General features: G+C 45.2%; 1 protein-coding gene and 1 long non-coding RNA gene across 3 annotated transcripts in view; one reads left to right on the forward strand and one right to left on the reverse strand.

Annotated features, from left to right (window-relative positions):
• Window positions 1–3,533: 3,533 nt before the first annotated feature.
• The window catches only part of LOC121919779, a 37,151-nt gene continuing 14,179 nt past the window's right edge, over window positions 3,534–26,505 (reverse strand). Inside the window, exon 3 of the long non-coding RNA XR_006101582.1 lies at window positions 3,534–4,710. This is a non-coding gene — a long non-coding RNA (uncharacterized LOC121919779). The remainder of the gene's footprint in view (window positions 4,711–26,505) is intronic.
• Window positions 24,937–26,505, forward strand: part of SIX2 (SIX homeobox 2) — a 21,321-nt gene continuing 19,752 nt past the window's right edge. The window contains exon 1 of one of the 2 annotated variants that reach the window (XM_042446682.1): window positions 24,937–26,241. In XM_042446682.1, the coding sequence (XP_042302616.1) occupies window positions 25,676–26,241 (566 nt within the window). In that variant the 5' untranslated portion in view covers window positions 24,937–25,675. The remainder of the gene's footprint in view (window positions 26,242–26,505) is intronic. The other variant, XM_042446683.1, reaches the window with a different exon arrangement.

A 26,505-nucleotide genomic window follows, 5' to 3' on the forward strand; every position in this document is an offset into this window, starting at 1 on the left:
TTTTTCACTACCTCAACTTCTAGAAATTCTTCCAGCGGGTTTACCCCATGTGAAAGAATGTGTGTGTAAAAGAGAGGAGGGGTGATATACAAAGCAATCCTGCATAGTCAGTCCTCCATATCAACAGATTCTGCATCCACAGATTCAACCATCCACACCTTGAAGATTTTTTTTTTAAAAAAAAATCCAAAAAACAAACATTGATTTTGCCATTTTATATAAAAGGCAACATTTTATCACACCACTGTATATAATGGGACTTGGGCATACATGGATTTTAGTATGTGGGGATGGGCTTGAACCAAACCCCAGTGAATACCAAGGGTTCACCATGTGTTTTCTGAAAACTGAGAGGCTAGACAGATGGCCTGCTAAGGGGTGGCAGGACACCGCCCCTTTCCTAGCCAGATCAGGGCTGCGACAACCTCAAACCACAGCCCCAATCCAAACTTTTGAGAGCACTATAGCTGCGGCGGCACGACTGTATGGTACTCCTTTGGTACTGCATCATTTGGACGCAGTGCTGGAGGAGCATGATAATGCCACACGCTGTGTGGAGCAGCACGTAGTATCATGGTGCCCTCTGGGCAGAGTCAGGGTGTGCGTCATCTGGACACAATGCTCCAACTCTGCTCACAGGCCAGCCTTTCAGGTCGGTCTGTATAGGCTCTAAGTCCCACTGAATTCAGTAGAATTCATTTCCAGGTAAGTATGATAGAACCAGCATGGTTGTAGTGGTTTGAGAAGTGGACTACAACTCTGGAGACTGGTGTTCAAATCCCTGCTCAGCCATGTAAATCCACCTTTGGCAAGTCACACTCTCTCAGCCTCAGAGGATGGCAATGGAACCCCCCTCTGAAAAAAAACTTGCCAAGAAAACCCCATGATAGGTTCACCTTAATGTTGCCATAAGCCAGAAACTATTTGAAGGCACACAACAACAACAACAAAAATTCATAAGGATGCAGTATTAGAAAGGAAGGAAAGGGTGGGGACTAGAAAAAGGCAGGAACTGGGCTAGCATGAAGTGTGTGACATCAAAATCCTTATGGCTCTCAAGGAGAGCAGTTAAAAATGCTGACAGAGGAATCCAGGCAAAGTCGGGGGTATATTAAAGTGAGGTCACTTCAATGTACCTTAAAAAGCCTTTATTTGCTTTGTATATCATCCACTTTCAGCCTTGAACCCCTTGCATGTTTTAATTCACCTAATTGTTTTCCATAGAAGCTGGTATATGAGTCTGTGCCCCTAATCTTTTGAGAGCTGAGCAAACATATCCTGTGTTTTCCCCTATCAAGCATTGCCATTCTGCTTTCCTTGATTAACTCACTCACAAATATATTCATGGTGTACACCCAAACTAAATTAGAAGCATATCCATATCCATATCCATATCCATATATATATATATATATATATATATATATATATAGTGCACAGGCTCACAACAAACTAAGTGGCCACTGTACTCTGTGCATGCAATACAGCTACTGCATACAAATGAGCTGAAGGTTTAAAGGCAGGAGAGGCTTCCCTCAAAACCAAGCTGATGTGAACATTGTGAAATCTAGTAACAATAAATAATGTGTTAAATGCTATAGATTATCTGCAGATCTTTCATTTAAAACAACAGCAGCACAGGATGCCTAGTCGAGATAGGATGCATGGCAAGGAAAAAGAGAGTTTAATATACATACACACTGATGTTTTCTTGGTTTCCTCTTCACACACACATCTGCCCGGGGTGACCCAGGGAGCAAGTAGCTGTGGACATATATTGTGAGGACTGTGCCAGTTATGAAACACACATTTAGTGTTAGAGTATGGCCAGATCCTGTCTGATCCTATAAGTTAAGCAGGGCCAACCTGGAGGGGTCCCACGTACTGTAAGCTATAGTTCAGAGCAAAGAACTGCCCAAGCCACCTCTGAGTATTCCTTGCCTGAGAAACCGCTATGAAAAATGTATGGGGATCACCATTAGTCAACAGGTGAATGTTGGCACAAACTTAAGACACAAGTTTATACACACACTAGAGTGTGAACTGAATTTGGGGATACTCAAGAGTTTATATTCCACTTTTGGACCAACCCAGTCTTATGTTTAGCAGCTAAACAGTTGTTAAGGAAAGGATTGGGGCTGTGTTTTCTTTATTGCTGTAGTTTAAGTGTTTAAATCAGTTTGTTTGTTTGTTTGTTTTTTTTTTTTAAAGTTGTTCTTGTTTTATGTTTTGATTGTATCTTTTCCTTGGTATTATTGTGAGCCATTCTGAGTCCTTTAAAAAAAAAAGGCAGGAGATACATCCAACACATTTGAGGGTGGGTAGTCATGTTAGTCTCTTGTGGAGAAAACAACAACAATGTGTTTTGTGTCATATTAAAAAAACTAACACTTTTCATTTGGCACAAACTTTCAAGGACTGCTGAAATGGGCTGAAGTCCACAAGAGTTTTTAAACCTAGTAAGGCACGAAGAAGCTAACTAGCTAGTTAACCAATGAGCCTAGCCAACTAGCCATTCTGATATAGTATCTTGGGCCTCAATAGAATTTAGTCAAAACTCAGGGTGGATGATGTTTGGATTGTTTTTCTGTCGAAGAGTCCAGATGCAATGCATTTCATTCAGTACTCAAATCCCTTTAATACCCTTTTGAAAAGTTTAAGTGGAACTCAATTGAAACATAAGCCTGATACTAGAAGTCTGTATGCAGTGAATTTCAGCCACCATGTCTGTTCTTGAGGGACATTTCCAAAAGGGAAGAAGTCTGTTTAAGAAAATGTCAAGTTTGCCATGGAATCATTATCTGCTCGATGAAGTTCAGGCATCAATAAAATCTATTTTACTTAAAATAGGAAACAAAACTAGGAGATAAGGGGGGGAAATGTCTCTTCCAAATTGATAGCAGTTGGCTAGAAATGTCCTATAAGTGCAGAGAACGTGTTTTTCTTTGTTTTTCTATGCATTAGTTCATCATGATAATTGTGTTGAATTTAGACTGGCTTTTTGTTGCACTGAAAATGTAAAAAAATAGCAAATATAGGCGCGTTACAGACAGCCCAGAAGGGGCGGTCTGCCGCCGCCGCCATTTGCAGCGTGGAGGAGCCCCAGCGTCCAAACCGTGAGGCTCCTCCATGCTGCAAATAAGAAGCGCCAAAATGGTGCTTCTCTTTGCGGTGCAGATATGATGCCGCGAGGCACCAATGGTGCTCTCGCAGCGTCATATGCGCCGCGCAACGTGCAGACACAGCACATCCGCTACGTAAAGATGGCGGCCCCCGTGTGGAACGGACACCACCATTTTGTATGGACTCGGTCCATATTAGGGTTAGGGGCGTCTGTAACAGGCCATAGTTTCTTTCTCTTACTGCTTTATGCAAAAATGACTGGACAGAATTCCATGAAATTTGGAGGGTATATTCCAGATATTCTGACTTAAAATAAAAACTGTGTTATATGTAAAATTTACTTTGATGGAATCCTGGGAGCATTCTAATTATTATTATTTTATTATATTTTTACCAGAATTGGAGGATACAGTATGTTTGAGGTGGGACAGACAAGCAGACTACATGGCATACACAAAATTCACCTGGAGGAGTATTATTTTCATTCTTGCATGATAATGAGATAAATCATTTCGATGAGCTGAATTGAAAAATTATTTTGAGCTCCACTGTTTTAAAATCCCATTGAGTTTAACTGGATCAAGCCCTAGACAGAAGTGCATGAGACAGTAGCAGGGAATAAGCACCAATAAGCATAACATGGCTTATGTCTGAGTAGAAAGGGTATAATAATCCATAGTTGCTGTGTAACTGCTAGTGTGACAATGGTGTCAAACCTTTATAATTGAACAGACCAGGGTTTGCTTTTTGGATGGCAAGTCCCAGAACACCAACACCACCCAAACTTACTGGCTGAGGGATTATGGCAGTTTAGGAAAGGAACTTTTCTATGCTCTGAATAGGAATAGCCACAAAGCACAAACTACTAGTTCCTTACTGTATTAGCTAACATTCTTCAGCAACAGAGTATCTCCTCCTCAAACCTGCTCACTCCTTCACCATCACCCCCAACTGCATGGACAGGAACCAACTATTTATGTAGCCTGTGTCAGGAAAATGCCTGCCTCAGCAAACTTCACCCAAGATGATCACCCCATTATTGACACTTCCCTGGCTTCTGGAAGAAGCTTCCTGTATGCCTGAGCAAGGAAGAGATCCTTAATCTTCATATGTCAAAATAAGGAAACTAGTTAGAAGGATGGTCTGCCTGTGTGATCATTTTATTTCCTTACTCCTTGCCTTCTCTTGTCACTTGTGGATTGGCTTACTTGTTGGAGTTGTCTAGATGTTCAGAAGAACTTGTTGGTTAATTTGCTCTCTATTCTCTATTCTTATGGCTTTCTGTTTTCTGGTCTTTATCAGATACTCAACATACATATACATACATCAGTTCCCAGTATTCTGTCACATTATGGCAAGGGTGTACAACAGATATGGGTCAGGGCCGTGCAGTCCCTCAAAAAGAACTTTTCCAAGCTGTGCTCTTGCTTCAGGATGCGGTAAGAAAAGAAGAAACCTATCGGCATTATGAATGCTGTGTTTTGTCTCCCATATGGTCAGTTAATAATAACACGAAGTGTTTCAAAAGATGCTGATTAGATGTGAAGTGAGATTTATGATTCTGCTCTCCCGGAGGATGACCATCGGCTGTAGTGAGAAACAAAAACAACAATTAGTATGTAAACTAGCCTGCTGAGACTGCCCCGGCTGGAGCTGTGGGCGAGACTGTTTGTGCAACTGGTCAAGAACAATTCATCCTTATGAAAATATTAGCCCTGTACTCCTGCCAAGATGGGTGTCTGTGCAGGGATTATACACCATACAACGTGCCAACTGCAGAGTTTAAAGATGCCTTGAGGGAAGTTTTGACTCAAACACTATCAAAAGGATTTTAAATTTTGCATTTAACCAGACCTCCCCTTCAAATATTACACATGCGAACCCCCCCCCCCCCTTTGTGGTCTCATGCCAAACCTTTCATGACTGTGCTCCCCCTTCGTAATATCTGCTATCTCAGAACTTGGTATCTGTGGTCACACTGTGGCTTCCCTGGGGGTCTCATTCAATAGAGCCATTGGTCTTCATATTGATTTCATTAGTAAGAGGGTGTGTAAGGGATCTCACTGCACCCACTAATAAAAGAAAATGATTGGGCATACCTCTGCTGCTGACTTAAATTGGTTTAATAACCATCCCTCTCTCCTAGGGAGGGAACCACAGCTGCCACAGTTACACATGCCCCAGTTACATCCAGCTTAGGCTGCTGTAATTTGCTTGATGTGGAGCTGCCTTTGAAAAGTGTCTTTGACACCAAGCCAAGTGTGGTTGAAAAGAAAGGCTCCAAGCCCCAATCCTGTCTGTCTGCCTTGTTACCTTGCTCCTTCGCTGCGCAGGAATTTCACATGAAGTGCAATATTCTTTGGCATGCACACAGTGTCAAAGCATGCCAAATTTACATTTTGAATTAGCAATAACAACTACATTTCTATACCACTTCGTACTGAACTAAGCAGTCTCTAAGCGGTTTACAACATGTAAGCTAATTGCCCCTGACAAGCTGGGTACTCATTTTAGCGACCTGAGAAGGATGCCAGGTTGAGTCGACCCTGGAGCCCCCGGCTGGAATCGAACTCACAACCTTGTGACTGTGAGTGAGTGGCTGCAGTACCAGCATTTAACCACTGCACCACCAACTACAACTCCCAGTAACCCTCAGCCAGTCTGGCCACTAGTCAGACAGGTTTGACCATTGTACTGCAAAAGTAACATTTTGGCTTAGAATGCCTATGTTCACTAGAATTCTGTTGGTGCCTTACATACAAGCAAATACCCCTACAGGAATAATTGGAGATGTTTGTCCAAGGTGGCCTGTCCACCTACAGTTCAGGGATGCAGAAGTGGGGCTGCGTATGCAGTGTATTGGGTTGTGCATTTCCATGCACATTCACTTCCACATACAGTTGTGTATGCAGTTGCATAATGTTGCCTAATTCTTAATGAAGAAGTTTACACTATGCAATCTTATTGTAGGATGTCCATCGTAGTCTGAGCAATGAGACTCCCGTGGTTGCTTGCTTGTCCCTTTCTGGCTAACTATACTATTTTCAGCAGAGGAGTAAGGTCATGATCAATTGGTTCTTCCTACTATCCCTGTAGACTGATGTGCACAGAAACGCACAAGGCTAAGCCTTGCGACAATCACGTTCATCCACCAGCCCCAAAGTAGTATTTCCATATTTTAAAAGAAACAGGCACTCAATAGACATTTAACCCAATGAATATGTCAGATAACAGCATTAATTTCTCTTCTAGAAAGCTCTGTAGTGAACTCCCTTGTTGCTGTTAACAGCTGTCAAGTTGCTGTTATTATATTTATTTATATCCTGCTTTCCCCTCAAAATTAGGACTCAAAATGGCTTACAATTAAAAAGAACAATACAATTAAAACCTACAAAAGTGAGCATTAAAACAGAATTAAACTCGTTCATTATTAAAACACATCACTCATTAAAAGAATAAAGTGTAGTTGAAGAAGATAAAAACACTTAAAAAGAGTACAATGAAAACAGTACAACACCCCGACCTTTCTTTAAAGACTTTTAAAAGCCTGCCTGAATCACGGTGACCAGAGGTTCTAACCTCAAAGGAGAGCAAGGCACTGTAAAATGTTGGACATACCAGAAAAATATAGGACGTGACAACTTAAAAGCTAAAAACATTTATACAAATGTATGCTTTTAGTCATGTTCAAAATGGAGGATATTTGGAAATCCTCCTGGCCAGAAGGTTGAAATGTAGGACATGTTCAGGGAAAGGAGGACATCTTGTCACCATAGTCTTTATAAAAACATCTTAGTCTGCCAAGAGAAGGATAGTAGGGAGGCGGCCTTTCTGGTCTCTCTGGAAAGGGAGTTCCAGAGTCAAGGGTCATCCACCAAGAAGTCCCTGTCTTGTGTCCCCACCAATTGTGCTTGCAATGGTGGGACTGAGATGGTGATCTTTCCTGATGATCTCAGAGCCCAAGCCGGTCATACAGGGAGATACGGTCTGCCAAATAGCCTGGACTTGAGCCAAATAGGCCAAAAGTTGTCTTTGACTTATATAGAGCCTTTGAATGAGAGACCCCACCCCCAAATTATTCTGTTATCAACAGCCCTTGTCAGGTCTTGCAGACCTGTAATGTGGTCTTCCTCTTTTCCTACTGTCTTCTACCTTTCCTAGTATTATTCTCTTTTCTAGTGAATCATGTTTTCTCATTATGTGTCCAAAGTATTACAGCCTAAGCTTAATCACCTTGGCTACTTGGGATAGCTTAGACCTAGGACAGTTTATAGAAAAGGAATATGCAACAAATAAAACACAGATAACATATGATCTTTCTGGGTTTGGGAGTTGTGTGTGTGTGTGTGTGTGTGTGTGTTCTTTTTGAACTGTGTTTTTTAATCTTTTTTTTTTAAAAAAAATTCTTATTGCAACTGTTGTTAAATTGTATTATTGCTAGCTTTTGTCTTGTTTATTAGTATATTAGTGTTGTGATTTTACGTTATTCCAGTAAGCTGCCTTGGACTCTCTGAAGAAAGGCAGGATATTCATTTGAGTATGTTCTCAGTGTAGACCCATAAAAAATGATGGGATTTATCCCTAGAATTAGAATGACCCATTTTTAATAAATCAATTAGCGGAGGTGTCTCCACAGTAGGAAAAAAAAATAATCTGAATTATTGTAATTATTCTTAATTATTAATTAACATCCTCGCTATATTATAACATGGGAAACTTGGAGTAATCCTCTCATTGACTTCAGTGAAATCCTCCCAGACATTTCCTTGGATCTTTACTGTAGATTTCATCAGTATCCAAATTTATAGCTTTGTTATCAAGAGATTATTGACAGAACTTGCATCTATTGGCATCTAATCATATAACTTTAAGACTATGTGTGCATGTACCTTCATGTTACCTATCAAATTAGGGCAACCTAATGAGTTTCATGGGGTTTCATAGGGTTTTCTTAGGCAAAGAATCCCCAGAGGAGGTTTTGACAGTTGCTTCCTCTGAAATACACTCTCCAGCACCAGATATTCATTGATCATCTCTCATCCAAGTACTAACCAGGGCTGACCCTGCTTAGCTTCCAAGATCAGATGCTAAAGATGCTTATAAGAAGAACATCAGGTATGACCTTCTTTCTTCCAATTCCACCTCAAACACCTCAAAAACTACACAGAATACATGTTTATCTGCAGTTTGCAAATTTTTAAGGCAATTCACTGAAGCTCAGCAATATCAGTTACACACACACAAAATATGTGGAGATTAACAACGACCCAGGAGGAATGTAGCAAAGGTCAACTTTTTTAAAAAGCCCCATTGAAGAAATAAATGTCTATTCACAAAGGAGGAGGGGAGAAACACCACCCAGCAGTCCACAAATCATGGCTGTTATACCTGAAAGATGCCTGCTGTTAATTTTTGTCAACCATGGACCTGCTGCCGATCGCTGCCGGGGCCTTTGGCCTCTCGCGCGCAGGGGCAATTGTCTATAGAAGCCTCAGAAACATGCATTTATATTAACTTTTTTTTTTAAATCAGCAAATTTTTTCACGTGTCCTCCACTTTTTAAAAAAAAACTGTCCACCATTTGAAAATTTTGTCCTACATTTGTCCCGGTTTATTTATTCATTTAAATTTTTTATAAATTATTTAATTATTTATATTTTGGCTTTGGCCCCCCAGTTGTCTGAGGGACAGCAACCCGGCCCCCGGCTCAAAAAGGTTGCCTACCCCTGATCTAGATACTATACTTCTATTGATGCAGCCTAGACTGGTATTGGCTTTTTTAGCTGCTGCATCGCACTGTTGACTCATGTTCACCTTGTGGTCTACTAGACTCCTAGATTCCTTTCATATGGAGTCTTGTTAAGCCAGGTGTCCCCATCCCATATCTTTGCTTTATATATATTTTTTTCTGCCTAAGTCTAGTACTTTACATTTCTTTGTGTTGAAATTCATTGTGCTAGTTTTGGCCCAGCTTTCTAATCTATTCGGGTAATTTTGGAATGTGATCCTCTCCTCTGGGGTATGAGCTGCTCCTCCTAATTTGGTGTCATCAGCAAATGTGATAAGTATGCCCTCTATGCTTCCATTCAAGTCTTTGGGCAAGGCACACTTTCTCAGCCTCAAGTGGAGGCTATGGCAAAAAAAAAAAACCTCCTCTGAAAACTGCAGGGTAGCCTTAGGATTGCCATTAAGTCAGAAAGGACCTGAAGGCACAGGACACACAAAGCCAAAGAGACTTTCTTGCTCCTGCTGCTCCTGGTCTGGTGGTGCTGCAAGGGTTTCTGCCTGCCTGCTCCCTCCTCATCTTGGAATAATCAGAGGCATTAAGGGAGGTCGAGGAAAGAGACTCTGGGGTTAGTGGTGGGAGGCTGTGAAAACTGGGGCCAGGGGGGAGCAGCCATTCAAGGAAACCTGATCGCTATTCATCAGGCTCTTGGAAGACGAGCAGGAAGCGGGTGGCCTCTGTCCCCCTGATCAAAAATTGCCAAGCTGATCCAGGAGACCAGCCTCATAGAATCCTAGAGTTGGAAGGGACCCCCAAGTTCACCTTTATAACTGCACTTCCCAGAATCCCCCATCCAGCATGGCCAGATTCGGGTTTTGGATTACACCTTCCAGCATCCCCATCCAACATGGACACATTGGAGGGTGTTTTCTTAACTGCATCTCCAAGAATCCCCCATCCATTGTGTGCACAATTTTTGTGGTTGTTTTCACTACACCCCCAAAATTATTTCTGCAGTGTGGATGTAGCAAGAAGCACACAGAGAGAAACAAGACAGGTCTAAAACACACTGCAGAAATAATCCTGTTTGAAACCGCTTTAGCTCCCCTGGCTCAGTGCTAGGCAATCCTAGGAATTAGAACTTGTTGTGGCCCCAGAGCAATTTTAACAGAGAAGGCGAAAATGTATCACAAAACTACACTTCCCAGGATTCCCTAGCAATGAGCCAGGGCAGTTAAAGTGGTGTCAAAGTGGATTATTTCTGCAGTGTGGATGCAGGCCTTGTTAAATGTAATTCCGAAGATGTCACTTCTTCTCTCCTAGAAATGTAAGTACAGGATCAGCCAAAAACCCACCAAACAGTGATCCCTTTATCTGCCACCCTAAATACACCAAGTGCATGTTGCAAGCTTTCAGAGCTCCTCTGGCTTCTTCATCAGGCAAAGGGGTTCAAAATCCTACAGAAGGGGAACACAAATATGAGGGTGTTAGTCCCAAGCCTGCATTTTGAAGATGTTGCTGTTCAGGTATTATTGGAGGGACATTCATTCTGCCCATGAGGGTACTCCAGAGGAAGACGAAAAATTAAGTCCCAACAGCAAGAGAAAAAGAGATGCTTCAGAGGTTCTTACTCCCAAGTAAATGTGCAGAGTTGGGTTGTTACCTGCCTTCACCCTTCAGCTCAACTGCAACCTATGCTCCTCTAGAACTTTCTTGGCAAGATTTGTTGCCAAAGCATCCGTTTATTTCTTTTCACTCTGGAGATTAGCTGATGAAGTAGGTCTGTCTACATGAAAAGCCTATGCTAGAAATCCCTTCCTCCCAGTTAGTCTCTTATGCTATTGGATTCCTTTATGTTGTTTTATGGTAAAGTGTACGTGTGTGTGTGTGTGTGTGTGTGTTTGTGTGTACACTCATCACTCCACATTTGCGGATTTGACTATTCACGGGTTTTATTAATATGTTCTCTCTAGGAATAACTAGCTCCTCCGGCGCAATTCTCTGGTCAACTTCAACCAAAGGTGGCACTGAAGAGATTCCTAGAGAGAACACTCCACTAGGCATTTGTAGCTCCTCCACAGCCATTCTATGGTCAATGTCTGGCAAATGTTGGCCACAGAGTTGCACTGGAGGTCCTAGGGACTCCTGGAGTTGTACTGTTTGAGCCATGGATTATGACTCTGGAGAACAGGGTTCGAATTCCGACTCGGCCGTGTAAACCCCACTGGGTGACCTTGGATAGGTCACATTCTCTCAGCCTGAGGGGAAGGCAAAGGCAAACCTCTTCTGAACAAATCCGACCATGAAACCCTCGCGGCAGGATCGCTGTAAGTCAGAATGGACACAACAACAGCCTCCTCAGGGATTGATCTGTGGCTGCATCTGCACTGCAGAAACAGATGCGCGATCCTATGCCTATCTATTCAGAAGTCTCTGGGTTTCATCCTCAGTCAAACAGGGATAACAGCGGCCATCTGGATCAGTAAATGGACGGCTGGGACGCAAAAATATCCGATTTCTTGGAGGGATATGGCTAAAGCAGTCCCTCCCGCTGTGGCTGGATTGCAACTCCCAGCATTCCTCGCCGTTGGCTAGGCTAGATCCAGGAGTAGCTGTGTTGCCATATAGAAAATCCAGTAACATTCAAAATCCACCTTTACTGGGCTGTTGCTAGCTTTCGAAGCTCGACTGGCTTCTTCATCAGGCAAAGGGGTTAAAAACCATACAGGGTTAAAAACGGAAGATGGTCTGCTCCGCTCTGGGCCCCACAACAAACTCCAACTCCCAGAATTCCATAGCCTTGAGCCAGGGCAGTTAAAGCGGTGCCAAAGCAGGTTATCTCTCCAGTGTGGATGCAGTTCCTCCGAGTTCAACGGGGTTTACTGCTAAATCCATGCGGTTGGTTAGGACCGGGCCTCAGTTTGGCCTTTGGCATCTCAGTCCTTTTCCAGGAATGACAAAAGTCGATTACAAAAAGAAAGAAAATGAATCCTAAATAGAGGCATCTCATCCCGCCGCAGATTGCAATTGCCTCCCCTCTTAATGCATCTGATTACATTTCCATAGCAGCCCAGCCGAGTATTGGCTTTCAAGCCCCGTTTGGGAGCCTAATCGAGTTAGCTGCGACATTGTCTGAAATCTTCCCCCACCCGAGGCTCTGCTTCTCGGCTCTGCCTCCCTGGAAGAAGAAAAACATGGGGGGAAGAGTGGGGAGCAAGACCCACAGCAAAGGCAGCTTGGCTGGTGGACCAGGAAGCCCAGGAGGCAGAGCCAATAGTCTGGATCTGGAACCCTTCTGCAAAGGGAATGCACTTCTTTTCTTCTTGTTGTTGTTTTTGTTGTTGTGTGCTTGGAGTAATCTGCGTCTCTGGTGCCTAAATACTGACCCCCTCACTCATGGCGAACCCATCAAAGGATCATTTTATTTTATGTATTCGTTTTGTATGCCGCCTTTTTCCCAGCTTGGACCCAAGGCGGCTCACAAAAGCTTTAACAAGCTGTTCGGAGTTGCCTTCCTTTGACGTTGACAGGGAGCATCCGCACCATATGAGAAATAATAGCACAGGAGCATCGACTCCCACTTATGGCGATTTGTTTGTGTTTGTTTGTATGCTGTCTTTCTCCCAGCTTGGTTCCAAGGCGGCTCACAAAAGCTTCAAAAAGCTATTACGTTGCCTTCCTTTGAGGCTCACAGGGAGCATCTACACTATAGAAAAAATACAGGAACCCCAGCTCCCACTTTTAGGGAACCCATCAGGGTTTTGTTTTGTTTTGTTTATTTCTTGGTATGCCGGCTTTATCACAACTTGGATCCAAGGCGGCTCACAAAAGCTTCAAAAGGGCATTATTGTTACCTTCCTTTGAGGCTGACAAGGTGCATCTACACTATTAAAAATAATGCAGTTTGACGCCACTTTAGCCGCCATAATGCCATCCTACAAGATCCTTGGGATTTGCAGTTTCGTGAAACACCAGAGAAGGCTAAAGACCTTGTCAAACTACAAATCCCAGCATTCCATAGGACGGAGCTACAGCACTCAAAGTGGTGTCAAACTGTATTATTTCTACAACGTAGATGCACCCTAAGAAAGGCTTCCGTACTTCGGTGTAGGGTGCATTTCTTAAAATGGCTCCCCAACTTCCCTTAGAACTGGTGCGTGCTCATTCAGGAGTAAATACCATTTATTTCAAAAATCCTTACTCCTAAGTAAAGATGCAGAGTTGTGTTGTGTGCCTTCAGTTCGACTCCAACCTCTGCTGATCCTATCCTAGGGTTTCCTTGTCAAGATTTCTTCCCAGGAAGTTTGCCATTGCCTTCAACTGAGGCTGAGACAGTGTGACTTGCCCAAAGTCACCCAGCGGGGTTTCCATGGGTCATTGGAACCCTGGTCACCCAGATTCGAACCCTGGTCAAGCAGAATTCTAATCCAAGGTTCAAAGCGCTACTCCATTCTGGCTCAAGGGACTAAACTGCCAGCCCTTAACTCTGGTTGCATCTACATTGAGGAAATAATGGAGTTCGACAGCACTTTAACTATGCAATGGAATTCTGGGAACTGTAGTTTGTGTGGCACCAGAGCTTTGCTCCCCACTGCAGAAACAATCTGGTTTGACACCACTTTAACGGCCATGGCTCAGTGCTATGGAATTCTGGGAAGTGTAGTTTGTTGTGGCAAACTACCACCAGAGTGGTGTCAAACCGGGTTATTTCCGCACTGCGGATGCCTCCTTTGCCCCAGCCTAGAAGATAAAACACAATACCACCATCCACTTAAGAATCTGGGCTTTGCTCTGGTGCCACAACAAATTGCCATTTCCCAGAATCCCATAGCCCTGAGCCATGGCTGTTAAAGTGGTGTCAAACCGGATGATTTCTGCAGTGTGAATGAAGGTTCTTATTGTGTTTCGTTGAAAAAGATAGCCGCGTGCTTCTGTTCCGGTGTAAAATGAAAAGTCGGGAAAAGAAGAAACCGTTATTGAGACCGATCTACTTGAGTAGATGTCGATCCACTTCTTCCGATGCACTAAAGGGAATAATATTACAGCCACCACAGGGCTCTTCTTACACCTTTCTGCACCCACACTGGAGAAATAACCCGGTTTGGCACCGCTTTAACTCTTTCTGGCTCAGGACTATGGAATTCTGGGAGTTGGAGTTTGTTGTGGGCCCAGAGCAGAGCGGAACCTCCTCTGTCAAAGAGCTGGGGGCCACAACAAAGTGCGATTCCCTAGCACTGAGCCAGGGCAATTAAAGCGGTCTCAAACTGGATTATTTCTGCAGAATGCTTTACACAAAAATGTGGTCAGCTGTAATTAGGATATGCAATAATGTCCCTGGATAACTTTAGCTGGTTTGCTCGAGCTGCATAGAGGTTTATACCACATTTTAGAATGATTCCTCGTCTTTCCTTTCTTTCTTTCTTTCTTTCTTTCTTTCTTTCTTTCTTTCTTGTTAAAAAGGGAGAAAAGAGATATTGCAGAAGCAAACGGCTTTGAAAGGAGACCACTGGAACTAATCGAAGGAAGAGATTGGAGGATTGCAACTACTGTGATAATTGATTTTGCATTTGAAAACAAAAATCTCCATCTCATTCCCCCCCCCAAAAAAAAAAACAACTAAAAAGCAGCTGAACCACTACAGTGACGACAACAACAACAAGAAAGGCTTAGCAATAAATAAATCGATGGTATTTTAATCCTACTTTCCTGGGGTTAATTGCAACATGAAACTTCTCCCCAGCTACAGCACACACATGCAGACACGAATCTAAACTCAAAGTAACCCCATTGAACTCTATAGGGCTTACTCCCAGGTAAGACAGCAACATTATCCTTGTCTGCTCAAAAGATGGGGTTCAGTGGTGCTACTTCCCAAAATAAATAAGAATGCATCTTTTCCTGGAAAGACTGCTTGGTGTGACTTAGGTTTGAAGGTCCAAGATGCAGGATCCTGGCTGAAGCCAAGCAAGTCTCCGGTCTGGAAGGTGTCTAGACATGAAACTGGGAGTGAGATTTTAAAATAGAGAACAGAGGATAGCTGGGATCCAAATAAATGTCCTCTTTGGCTTAGATATGGGCAGTTTTTTGACCTACCTCCCCCTGAAACCACGTGCTTAGGAACTAAACGTTGTAAAAAGTGAAACACTTAAAACAAATCCAGCAGTGATACCTTTATTTCATGGGGGCAGAATTCTTGTTTGGGGAGGCGATGCCCCATTCCCCCAGCCATCAAACCCCTGGTTCAACCCAATTTTTAGGTGAGCCTAACTTTGCTTGCTCTGCAGCTGTTGGCTACAAACCTTCCAGCCTAATGTGCCCCAACGAGTACATCCCATCAATGACTGTACTTTTTAAAACTGAGATAAATTAACCTGGGGAAAAGAAACCCTACCAGCTCCTCTTTTTCTATCCACAGGCATGGAAAGAAATAGATTTTCCCCCCTATCCTAGGATACAGAAATAAGTCAGTCCCCCACCAATGTGTGCCAAAGAAGAGGAAAATTCCTTCTGCAAAAAGCTGAGATCCACTGTGAAGGAGGAATGGAGGGGGAGGTTAAACTATATTCATAGAGAGGGGAGGCAAATGATTCAGGTAGAAGTATTCATTTTCCATTGGTGAAACTACAGAGAAAGCAAACCTGAGAGACTGTCCATCTCAAAGAGGAATCTCCCTCATGATTTTCTAATCCAGTCCCCCAAATTTCTAGCATTTCAGAGAGTGAAGCATTGAAAAACCTTTTTATTTGCTTTGATTGCATCCCCTTCCTAACTCAGAGCTGCATCTACACTATAGGAATAATACAGGAATTTCGACTCCCATTTATGGTGAACCTAACCTAGCAGGGAATTATTTTATTTACTTATTTATTTGTATGCCACCTTTCTTGCAACTTGGACCCAAGGTGGCTCACAAGTAGCCTTAAAAAGCTGTTAAAGGTGCCTTCCTTTGAGACTGAGAGGGAGCATCTACACTGCTTGCTCTTTTGGCTGGGATGCCTAAACTCCATTTCTAAAAAAGGCAGTAGAAGTTTTAAACAAGTGCAGTCCCAGGAGTTGGGGTGAAGTGGAGATGTGGAAATGGAGGCGAAATTTCAATTAGCAGGCAGAATTCCTATATGGAAAAGCAAAGTCTTCATTTTGCCCCTGGTACTTCGTTATACCACAGTGCATTTGCAAACCTGAAATGATTCCCATCCTAAAATGCCCCCCTCCCCTGTTGGTTTACTGCTTTGGATGTGACTGGAGAGTCCCAGCATAAGCCTGTTGCAAATGTAGTAGTAAAATTTGGGATTTTATATTTTAAACCCAGCAGCATCTGTGTGTGATCCAGCATGTATCTCAGCTTCTGGTCAATGAACAGGATACATTGGTAAGGTAAAAAATACAACTTACTTTATTGGTGTAGAGAATTCATCTAGCATTTAGAAAAGTAATTAACCAAGCTATACTGTGGTAGAGGGGTCCCTATATCTTGACCCTTATACATGCAACTAAGAAGAAAGACATCCTTAGAGGGACAGCCTTGTGGCTGCATCCATTATGGACCAAGGTAGGTAGAAGAAAAAGATCCAGAACAAAAGGTAGTAAAACTCTTAACCTTTAGTAGAGTGGGAGGAGATTGGAAGTGACCTCTTCACAGTCCTTGTCACCAAATGACCATAAAGATAACCAGGTTATACGGAAATCAATTCTATATTCTTTCTTTCAGTCCTATAGACACAAGCACTGATGCTCTACTCAAACACCAGCAGACTGGACCTTTCTATTCCTCTACTTGATGTTTGGAAGATGATCTCGACCAAGGCTGGCCTCAGGGCAGGACTTGGAGGCAGAGGTCCAGGGCCTTGATCCTTAAGTTCCCCCCACACACACACACACACACTAGAGGAGACCCATTTAAACCAATGGTACTCCCTCCTGGGCAAGTCACATGCTCTCAGCTTCAGAAGGAGGCAATGGCACACCTCCTATGAATGAATCTTGCCAAGAAAATAGGGGTTTACATGGGGTTTTCTTGACAAGATTTGTTCAGAGGTGTGCTATGGAATTCTGGGAAGAGTAGTTTGCTGTGGCACCAGAGTGGTGTCAAACCCAGTTATTTCCTCAGTGCGGATGCAGCCTTCATCTCGGCTGCCATCCAGTTAAGAATCTGGGCTTTACTCCGGTGCCAGTCGAGCCATGGCAGTTAAATTGGGTGTCACAGCAGATTATTTCTGCAAAGCTCTGGTGCCACAACAACTTGTCCGTCTTCCAGAGCACTGTGGTTGCAGGAAAATGAAATGGCAGGGCGGCCAGTGGTCAGAGCATGCTTCGTTTAATGCCTTTCTGTTAGAATCATAGAATCATAGAGTTGGAAGAGACCGCAAGGGCCATCCTGTCCAACCCCCTGCCATGCAGGAAATCCAAATCAAAGCATCCCGACAGATGGCCATCTAGCCTCCAAGGAAGGAGACTCCACTACACTCCGAGGAAGGAGTGTGTTCCACTGTCAAACAGCCCTTACTGTCAGGAAGTTCTTCCTAATGTTGAGGTGGAATCTCTTTTCCTGGAGCTTGCATCCATTGTTCCGGGTCCTGTTCTCTGGAGCAGCAGAAAACAAGCTTGCTCCCTCCTCAATATGACATCCTTTCAAATATTTAAACAGGGCTATCATATCACCTCTTAGCCTTCTCTTCTCCAGGCTAAACATCTCCAGCTCCCTGAGTCATTCCTCCTAGGGCATGGTTTCCAGACCTTTCACCATTTTAGTCGCCCTCCTTTGGACACGCTCCAGTTTCTCAACATCCTTTTTTAAATTGTGGTGAAATTGTTGTTCTTGTGTGCCTTCAAGCAACTTCTGACTTATGGCGACCCTAAAGCCTTCGGGTTTTCTTAGCCAAATTTGTTGAGAGGAGTGAGTGAGAAAGAATTCTATTTGTAACAGCAATGCCTGGGGTTGGTGTATTCTTTCAAGTCTTTTCCGACTTTAGGAGAACCCATCACGGGGTTTTCTGGGTAGGATTTGTTCAGAGGGGGGTTGCCTTCGCCTTCCTTCTGAGGCTGAGAGAGTGTGACTTGCCCAAGGTCACTGGGGGGTCTTTGCCTGAGCAGGGATTTGATCCCAGATCTCCAACACTCAAATCACTACAGTAATAGTGTCTACAATATATAGATAGGATCTATATACTGTATATACTCGACAATAAGCCGGTCTCATGTATAAGTCGAGGGCAGATTTTGGGGCCAAAATTATGGATTTTGATATGACCTGTGGATAAATCAAGGGTAAAACTTAGGGGCATGTAATGAAGGATGTAAAGGACGAAGCGAAGGAAAACAATGCCAAAGATCTTCCAAAATTCCAGCAGGCATAACTTTGTGCTCACTTTAAAGGCTGGATGGATGAGAGAATAGAGGGAGGTCAGTGCTTCCAGGACAAATTACACTTTCCTTTTACCAAGAGATGCCCCCCTTTATTTTAAATGAAAGTTAAAGTACAGTACTTACATTGACTGGTGGATAAGCCGACTCAGTTTTTTTTGGGGGGGGGGGCAATTTTTTGGACCTAAATATAGATGTAGGTCCGGTCATTTGCATTGCTATTAATGCGTCTTAGCTACTAAATCACACAGCAGAAATCATCCAGTATCCACATTGGACCACACAGGGCAGAAATAATCCAATCTGCTTTAAGTGCCCTGGCTCAATGGTAGGGGAATTCTGGGAACTGTCGTTTTGTGAGACACTAAGCCTTTTCTGTCAGAGAGAGCTCTGGTGCCGCAATAAACTACAATTCCCAGGACTCCCTGAGCCAGGGCAGTTCAAGCGGTCTCAAACTGGTTTATTTCTGCAGTGTGGACTTTAACTACTTGCATCCTTATATTTTGTAAGATGCCTGCTCTTAGTAGCATTTAAAGCGCCCGGTTCCGTTAAGTTCAACGAGATGCTGAGCAGGGCTTTTTAAAAAGCATGAAAGTCAACCTTCCTTGTATGGCACTAAAAACTCTCACGAAATTCTGCCTCGGAGTAGAACCGCAACAGCCCTTCCCTGGATTAGTCGAAGGCTTTCATGGCCAGCATCCATAGTTTTCTGTGGGTTTTTCGGGCTATGTGTCTATGTTCTTAAGAGTTCATTCCTGACGTTTCGCCAGCATCTGTGGCTGGCATCTGAAGTCATTCTCAATAAACTCTTCTAGGGCATGGTCACATAGTCCGAAAAACCCACAAAGAACTAGGGTTGGGTTGACCGAGAATTTTCCCCTTTTGGAGATGCAGGGTCGGTAAACCCTTATCCCTTTGGTTTCACCTAAGTAGTTTCACCTAAGTACTTAGGTTTCACCTGAGTAAACTCTCCCACGTTTATTAGGGTGCCACATCCCACTCTCTCCAGCTAAACTTGAACCTCTGGGTCTCTCAGTACATTTTGTTGTTATTGTGGTTGTGTGCTTTCAAGTCGTTTCCGACCCCTAAGGCGGTGACCCTGTGCTAGGGGGTTTTCTTGGCAAGTTTCTTCAGAGTGGGGTTGCCATTGCCTTCCTCTGAGGCTGAGAGAGTGTGAGTTGCCCAAGGTCACTCAGTGGGTTTCCATGGCCGAGCCAGGATTCGAACCCTGGTCTTTGAATATCTTAGTCCAGCTCTCAAATCACAACGCTATGTTGGCTCAATCTGAGTACATTTACTCCTTGGTAAATCCTAGTGGAAAGAGCAGGATACCAGGGTTTGAATTTAAGGGCGACCTTAAGGAATCACAGTCTCTCAGCCTCGTGGTTCTATGTGCCTTGAAGTCGCCTGGTGACTTACCTCAACCTCATAAGGTTTGCTTAGGCAAAGGTATTTCCTCTGCAAATAGAGCCCAACAGCACCTGGCATTCATTGATGGTCTCTCGTCCAAGTACTAACCAGGGCTGATCCTGCTTAGCTTCCAAGATCAGAGGGGATCTGGCGCCTTTAGGGCAGTGGTTCTCAACCTTATGTTTTGGACTTCAATTCCCAGAAGTCCCAGTCTGTATGCTCATTGTTCAGGAATTCTGGGAGTTGAAGTCTCAAAAATCTAGAGGACCAAAAGTTGAGAACCACCGCTTTAGGGTGTTAAGGCCCTTAGCGAAAAGCAAAGGGGAAACTCCTCTGAAGAAATCTTGCCCAAAAACCCCATGATAGGGTCGTTTTTCGCCATACATTGGAAACTTTTTGAAGACACAGACACACACCACCACCAACAACAAATGTAAGTGGGAAGCCAGCGTGGTGTAGTGTTTGAGTATTGGACTAGAACTCTGAGAAACTATGGCTCTAATCCTTGTTTGGCCCTAAAAACCCTTTGGGTGACCTTGGGCGAGTCACACACTCTCAGCCTCAGAAGAAGGCAATGGCAAACCCCCTGGGAAGAAAAAAAACTTGCCAAGAAAACCCCATGATAGGATCGCCTTAGGGTCGCCGTAAGTCGGAAACGTCTTGAAGGCACACGACAACAACCGAGTTACTGCTAGAAATTGGAGTGAGGCCGATAAAATTAACAGGTCTCCTCTTTGGAAAATGAGGCAGTTAACCTATCCACTTTTGCTTCTAAATCACACTGAACACCACCTTTTCCTTCCTAAAAGAGGATGGCAATGCAGTGCTGATAACGGGATCAGCGATTGCCATCCGTATCAGTTAAAGAATTCAAAGATATAGCCGTGTTAGTCTTAGAATCAGTAGGTAGAGAGATCTTGCAGCACCTCTGAGACTAACTGAAAGAAAGAAGTTGGCAGCTTTCGTAGATTTAAGTCTACTCTCTTAGATGCATTAGATGCAAGTGTACTAAACCTCATGCTACCGACCTCTTTCTTCTCACAGCTGCTACAAGATCTCTCTGCATACATATCAGTTAAAGTTTTGTTTTGGACTTTCTCGGCTCGCCCCCATCTTTCGCTTAAGGATAGATCCCTTGAATCCGTCCTGACCGGGTCTCCCACTTCCTTGATGTTTGACACTCATTCATTGGAGAGATTAAGAAAAGCCTGAACACCCGAACTGCACCCGATCCTGTCTGACCAATGAAGACCACCTGTATTTCAGAGGCAGGAACTGCCCAAACCACCTCTAAGGATTCCTTGTCTAAGAAAATCTTAGGAAATTTATAAATGGATAAGCGACTTGAAGCTAAGCAGGGTCAGCCCTGGTTGGTACTTGGATGAAAGACCGCCAATGAACACCAGGTGCTTTAGGCACTATATTTTAGAGGAAGGAGATGGCAAAACCACCTCTGATGATTCCTTGCCTAAGAAAACTCTCAGAAATTCATAAATCGACAGGCAACTTGAAGGCATACAAACACACAAAAATAAATTATGAGTTTTAACCCTCGGAAATCGATCCGAAGTTTCGGGAAATTTTACTTTGGGTCCCGAATCGCAGACACCTCGAGAGAAATGACGCTCAAGTCGGTAGATCGCGACAAGAGAGTTAAAAAAGAATAACTGAGGACTAGAAGTCTTCCTCTGTTTCAGCCGCAATTTGGTAAAATCACTTCCCTTCTCTCTCCACTTTTAAATGGACCTTTGAGGAAGCATTGCGTTTTCCAGAGAAACCGAGTTGCAGCTCACGCTCAGAAAAAGAATTTCCATAAAGGGAGAAGAAGAAGTATTTCCGTAATAAAGAGAAAGAAGGGAAAGAAAGAGAGAAGGAGAAAAGGAAGGAAGGAAGGAAGGAAGGAAGGAGAAAAAGAAAGACAGCCCTTAGGGAGAAGAGCCGCTTTGGAAATGACCCGGAGAGAGTGCTGCACCTTTTCTTCTTCCCATGTCTCTTTCCTTTTTTCCTTCCCAGCCCTGGAGTTTGACTTGGCCTTCCAGGGCTTGCAAAGCGTGGTCCCGATTCGTCCCTTTCGGCCAGGAGATTTTCGGATTTCGGAACCAGCCCAACTTTCCTGGCCCGGTTCTCTTTTTTCCAGGGAACCCAGGCTGAAGGTGAGCCTCAGAGGCCTTCCAAGGCTCAAAAAAGACCAGGTTGGCTTCGCAGGAGACTCCGAGAAACCCTAGGCTTGGACTTGGTCGTTCCTGTGATCTTCTAGGATGTAGTTGATCCTGGGATCCTTAGAGCTGAGCCTTTGGGGAGTTTGAGTTTCTTAGGCTCGGAAATAAGAGGCAAAAAAATCTTACTTGAAATATAGGATAGATTCTCTGGGTGTTAGGAAGACCTCTGAGTTTCTTAACTTGTGGCAAATGTGGTCGAGAGTTCCCTTGAACATGGGCAGAATGGCTTTTCTTTTTCTCCCAAGGGGACATCCTATTCTAATAGTGGGATGGAACCAGGTGATATGATGTGCATAGGTAATATAACCAGCCAGGTCTTCTTTGTAGAAGTAATATAACCAAAGCCACCTTTGGCTTTGGCTACCCAGCTACGGTGGCCCACTTTGGCTACTAGCCAATGTTTGTAGTTGTAGTCCCCTTGGGGAGGGGGGACTTCTGGACAGGCTTGAAAGCCCAGGACCATTGTTATTATTATCATTTATAAAGCGCAGTAAAGTTTGCACACTTCTTTGGTCTATTCAGCTCTTCGTCAGAGTCACTCAATTCGGAGGAGATGCCCTGAAATAGAAACCGAGGTCCCCAAAGAAATGTCCTTTGCAAGGAAAAGGACCCACGAATTGCTCCACCTTCCCTTCCCCAAAAATGCATCCAAAAATTGACGATCACTCACTAATTCCTTGGTTGTTGTGTGCCTTACGGCAGCCCGAAGGCAAACCTATCCTAAGGTTTTCTTGGCAAGTTTCTTCGGAGGAGGGTTCGTTTTATTGTATTTTTTTTTTTTTTTGCCATTGCCATCTTCTGAGGCTGAGAAAGTGTGACTTGAGAGCCGGGGTTCGAACCCAGGGTCCTGGTCCAGACATTACACTGGCTCCCTCTCCCCCGCAAAGATGCTTCCAAATTCGCGATCCCTTGTCCACCTTCTACACAGTCTTGAAGGCACCTCTCGATCTGTGCTCCCCCCCCCCCCCGAACCCACCCACCGGGGGTCCCGACATTTCCTATTTAGAAAGAGAAATTCAACAGATGCTGAAGAGTCCGACAGGGAAGCAGGAAAGTACCTACCTATGTCTTCGTTTCTACGAAGGACCCGTAGAAGGCTGCTTGCTTGGTCGAAGCGTGACAGTCTTTAAATGTGTGTGTGTGTGTGTGTGTGTGTGTGTGTGGCAGGGAAATTTAGAGGGGAGAAAAGCATATTTCGAGTTTGGACTGCCCTTCGAAACTGCGGAGCCCAGTCGCTTGGGATTTCAAGGAGCTTAATGCCAAAGAGAGTACGTTTTCTATGGACGCCTGGGTTCTTTCAAGAGCCATTAATACAAACCAGAGGAGCTCCAGTTAATTCAAGCTACTCGAAAGTCGCCTCCTTTGAGCCAAATGGGGCTTACTCGCAGGTAAGTGCGCCTAGGAGGGAAGGAGGAAGGAGAGAAGGAAGGAAAGAAGGAAGGAAGGAGAAAAAGAAAGAAAGACCTTTGGGAAAAGAGCTGCTCTGGAAAATGAACAGAGAAGAGAAGAGTGTGGAGCTTTTTCTTCTTCCAAAGCTACTTTCTTTTTGAGAAGGCCACTTCACAAAATAAAGATGTTAAAAGTTTCGAATGAGACCAGAGTTTACTTGGTCTTTCTTTACTTGGAAATCGCCCTTCTTTACTTGGAAATCAGCCGCATTGGAATGAGAAAAACCCGTCGTTGTGTACTGAGGAGCCCGTTGTATATTTAAATGGCTAAAGTTTGGGCAGAAAGAGAGCGGGTTTTTTAAAAAAAAAGATTCTCCTTCATTCCCCGTCCTTGGTCTTTCCCTGAAAGCAGTTAAAGCGCTCTCAAACCGGGTGATTTCTGCGGCGCGGACGCAGCCACCGTCCTTGGAATAATTTCAAAAGACCCGTCGAGGCTTCAAAACGTGATTGTCCAAAGTGGCTCAAGGGACTCCTGGGACCTAAAAGCCCGGGCAGCTGAGAAAACAAGAGAAGAGGCAGCTCTGCTTTTCGCAGGCCACACGCTACACACTCCCCCAAGCTAAACGAGAACAGAAACCGAAACACTACTAACGGGGGGGGGGGGGGGACAAGGGATGACCCTGGGACAAGTCCGAACTGCGACTTTCCCCGAAGAAGCTGGCAATTAATCACTGCCCGCTCCTCCGACCCCAAAAGAAGGAGTTGCAAAAAGATGGAGGCAGCAAGTTTTAAAACTTTTGGGGGATTTCTTTCCAAAAGTATGAAGACCAGAGAAAGAAGGGGTCGATTGGGCTGCGGGGGAGGAGTGTCGGTCGGTATTGTATCGCCCCCGCTGTCAGTCAAGAGTCAGACTCTACTACACCTTTACACACACAAACACATACACACACACGGAGAGCAAGACCCCCCTTTTCTTTCCCTGTTCCTCCTTGTCAATCACAACAGGCATTTCTTCCCCTTCTCCCCCCCCCATCCCAAACCTTCCCCTTCCCAGTACCTCCCAGTACCCCCACTCCCCCTCCTTGGCAAGATCCCAGCGCTGCGAAGGCGGCCTCTGAGTGGCTGGGAGCGATCTGTCAAGCAAGCCTCGGGGGAGCCACCTCCAAAACAGATCGGGTTACTTTTGACGGACAGCGTCGCCATGGCGAATCATTCGATGCAAGCGATTGTCTTCTCCTCGGCGGGGCCCCGGGTCAGATAACCGGACCAATCACGGCCAGGCGGATCCCTTGGCCAGGCCTGTCTGGAGGACTATTCTCCGGCGAGAGAAAGGAAGGAAGGAAGGAAGGAAGAAAGAAAGAAAGAAAGAAAGAGAAAAGAAGAAGAAAGGGGGAGGCGGAGAGGAAGAGGAGAGCCCGACAAAAGAGACGAGAGAAAGAAAAAGAGAGAGAGAAAGAGAGAGAGAGAAAAGAAGAAGAAAAAAGGGGAGGCGGAGAGAAAGAGGAGAGCCGGGCAAAAGAGAAGAGAGAAAGAAGGAGAAGAAAGAGGTGGAGACGGAGGAAGAAGGGAAAGGGAGGGGAGAAGGACTTTCTTTTTAAAAGTATTGATTTTTAGGGCTGCCTTACATGTAAGCGATCCTATCGCGGGAAGGATCTCGGGGGGAGGGAGGGTAAAGAGAGAGGGGGTAAGAAAGAGAGAGAGAAAGAGAGAGAGGAGGGGTAAGAAAGAGAGAGAGAGAATTGAGGTGTAAGAGAGAGAGAGGGAGGGAGAGAGAGAAAGGAGGGGTAAATGGGTGGCTGAGAGGAACTGAGAGGAACTTCAGGAGAGCTGGGAAAAGTTCCTCTGCTTGGAGCGCCTCTGCTTCTTTTTTCCTTTTTTCCTTCGGACTTACAAAAAAACCTCCAGAGCCAAAGACGAAGAAAGAAGCTTCCCAGAAACGAGGAGAAAGAAGAAGAAAGTGAAAGTGGGCCCTTTGATGTCGGCCGCATGGAAGGCCGGGGAAGAACGGGGCGCCGCTGAACGTTCGACGGGACCCCGAAGGTTCGACTCTCGGAGGGACTTAGTCCGAAGGCTCCACCGGCCAGGAGGCTCGCGATTGGCCGGATCCAGAGGAAGCTCCTTTCTCACTGGTGGCGGCGCGCCCCACTTGCCCCCATTCCCTCTTTGGGGCTGCTGCCCCCTTCTGGCCGGGGCAGGCAAGCTCCTCTAGAGTTTGGGAGGCTCCAACTCCAACAGAATCCTTGAACCATTAGCAGACTGACTGGGAACTAGAGGCCCAGAACATCTGGGGGCCCAAAGGTTGAGGACCACCACTCCAAGACACCTTTCCAGATGTTCTCCACTCCATCTCCCCGGGTCCCTGACTCTTAAGCCAAGCTGGCCGGGGATCCTGGGAGTTGCAGTCCCCAACCGCTGGAGGCGTGAAGCGTCGGGGAAGCAGGGCCTCAACCATGTCCCTGCTGCCCACCTTCGGCTTCACCCAGGAGCAAGTGGCCTGCGTCTGCGAGGTGCTCCAGCAAGGAGGCAACATCGAGCGGCTGGGCCGCTTCCTCTGGTCGCTGCCGGCCTGCGAGCACCTCCACAAGAACGAGAGCGTCCTCAAGGCCAAGGCGGTGGTGGCCTTCCACCGGGGCAACTTCCGCGAGCTCTACAAGATCCTGGAGAGCCACCAGTTCTCGGCCCACAACCACCCCAAGCTCCAGCAGCTCTGGCTCAAGGCCCACTACATCGAGGCCGAGAAGCTGCGAGGCAGGCCCCTGGGGGCGGTGGGCAAGTACCGGGTGCGGCGCAAGTTCCCGCTGCCCCGCTCCATCTGGGACGGCGAGGAGACCAGCTACTGCTTCAAGGAGAAGAGCCGCAGCGTCCTCCGGGAATGGTACGCCCACAACCCCTACCCCTCGCCCCGGGAGAAGCGGGAGCTGGCCGAGGCCACCGGGCTGACCACCACCCAGGTCAGCAACTGGTTCAAGAACCGGAGGCAGAGGGACCGCGCCGCCGAGGCCAAGGAAAGGTACGAGTAAGTACCACGCATCTTCCTCCCTACTCTCTCTTTGGCCCTGCTTGGACTGTGTCTGGCTCAAGGCTATGCCATTCTGGGAGTTGGAGTTTGTTGCGGGGCCCCACAACAAACTCCAACTCCCAGAATGCCATAGCCTTGAGTCAGACACAGTTTAAGCGAGGCCAGACCGAGTTGTTTCTCCAGTGTGGATGCAACCCGTAGTCTCCGACAAATAACTTTCCTCCATCCCTTTCTAGAGTTGTAGTCTCTGACAAATCGCTT

The sequence above is a fragment of the Sceloporus undulatus genome, chromosome 1 (assembly GCF_019175285.1).
Source record: "Sceloporus undulatus isolate JIND9_A2432 ecotype Alabama chromosome 1, SceUnd_v1.1, whole genome shotgun sequence".
NCBI classification, from domain to species: Eukaryota; Metazoa; Chordata; class Lepidosauria; order Squamata; family Phrynosomatidae; genus Sceloporus; species Sceloporus undulatus.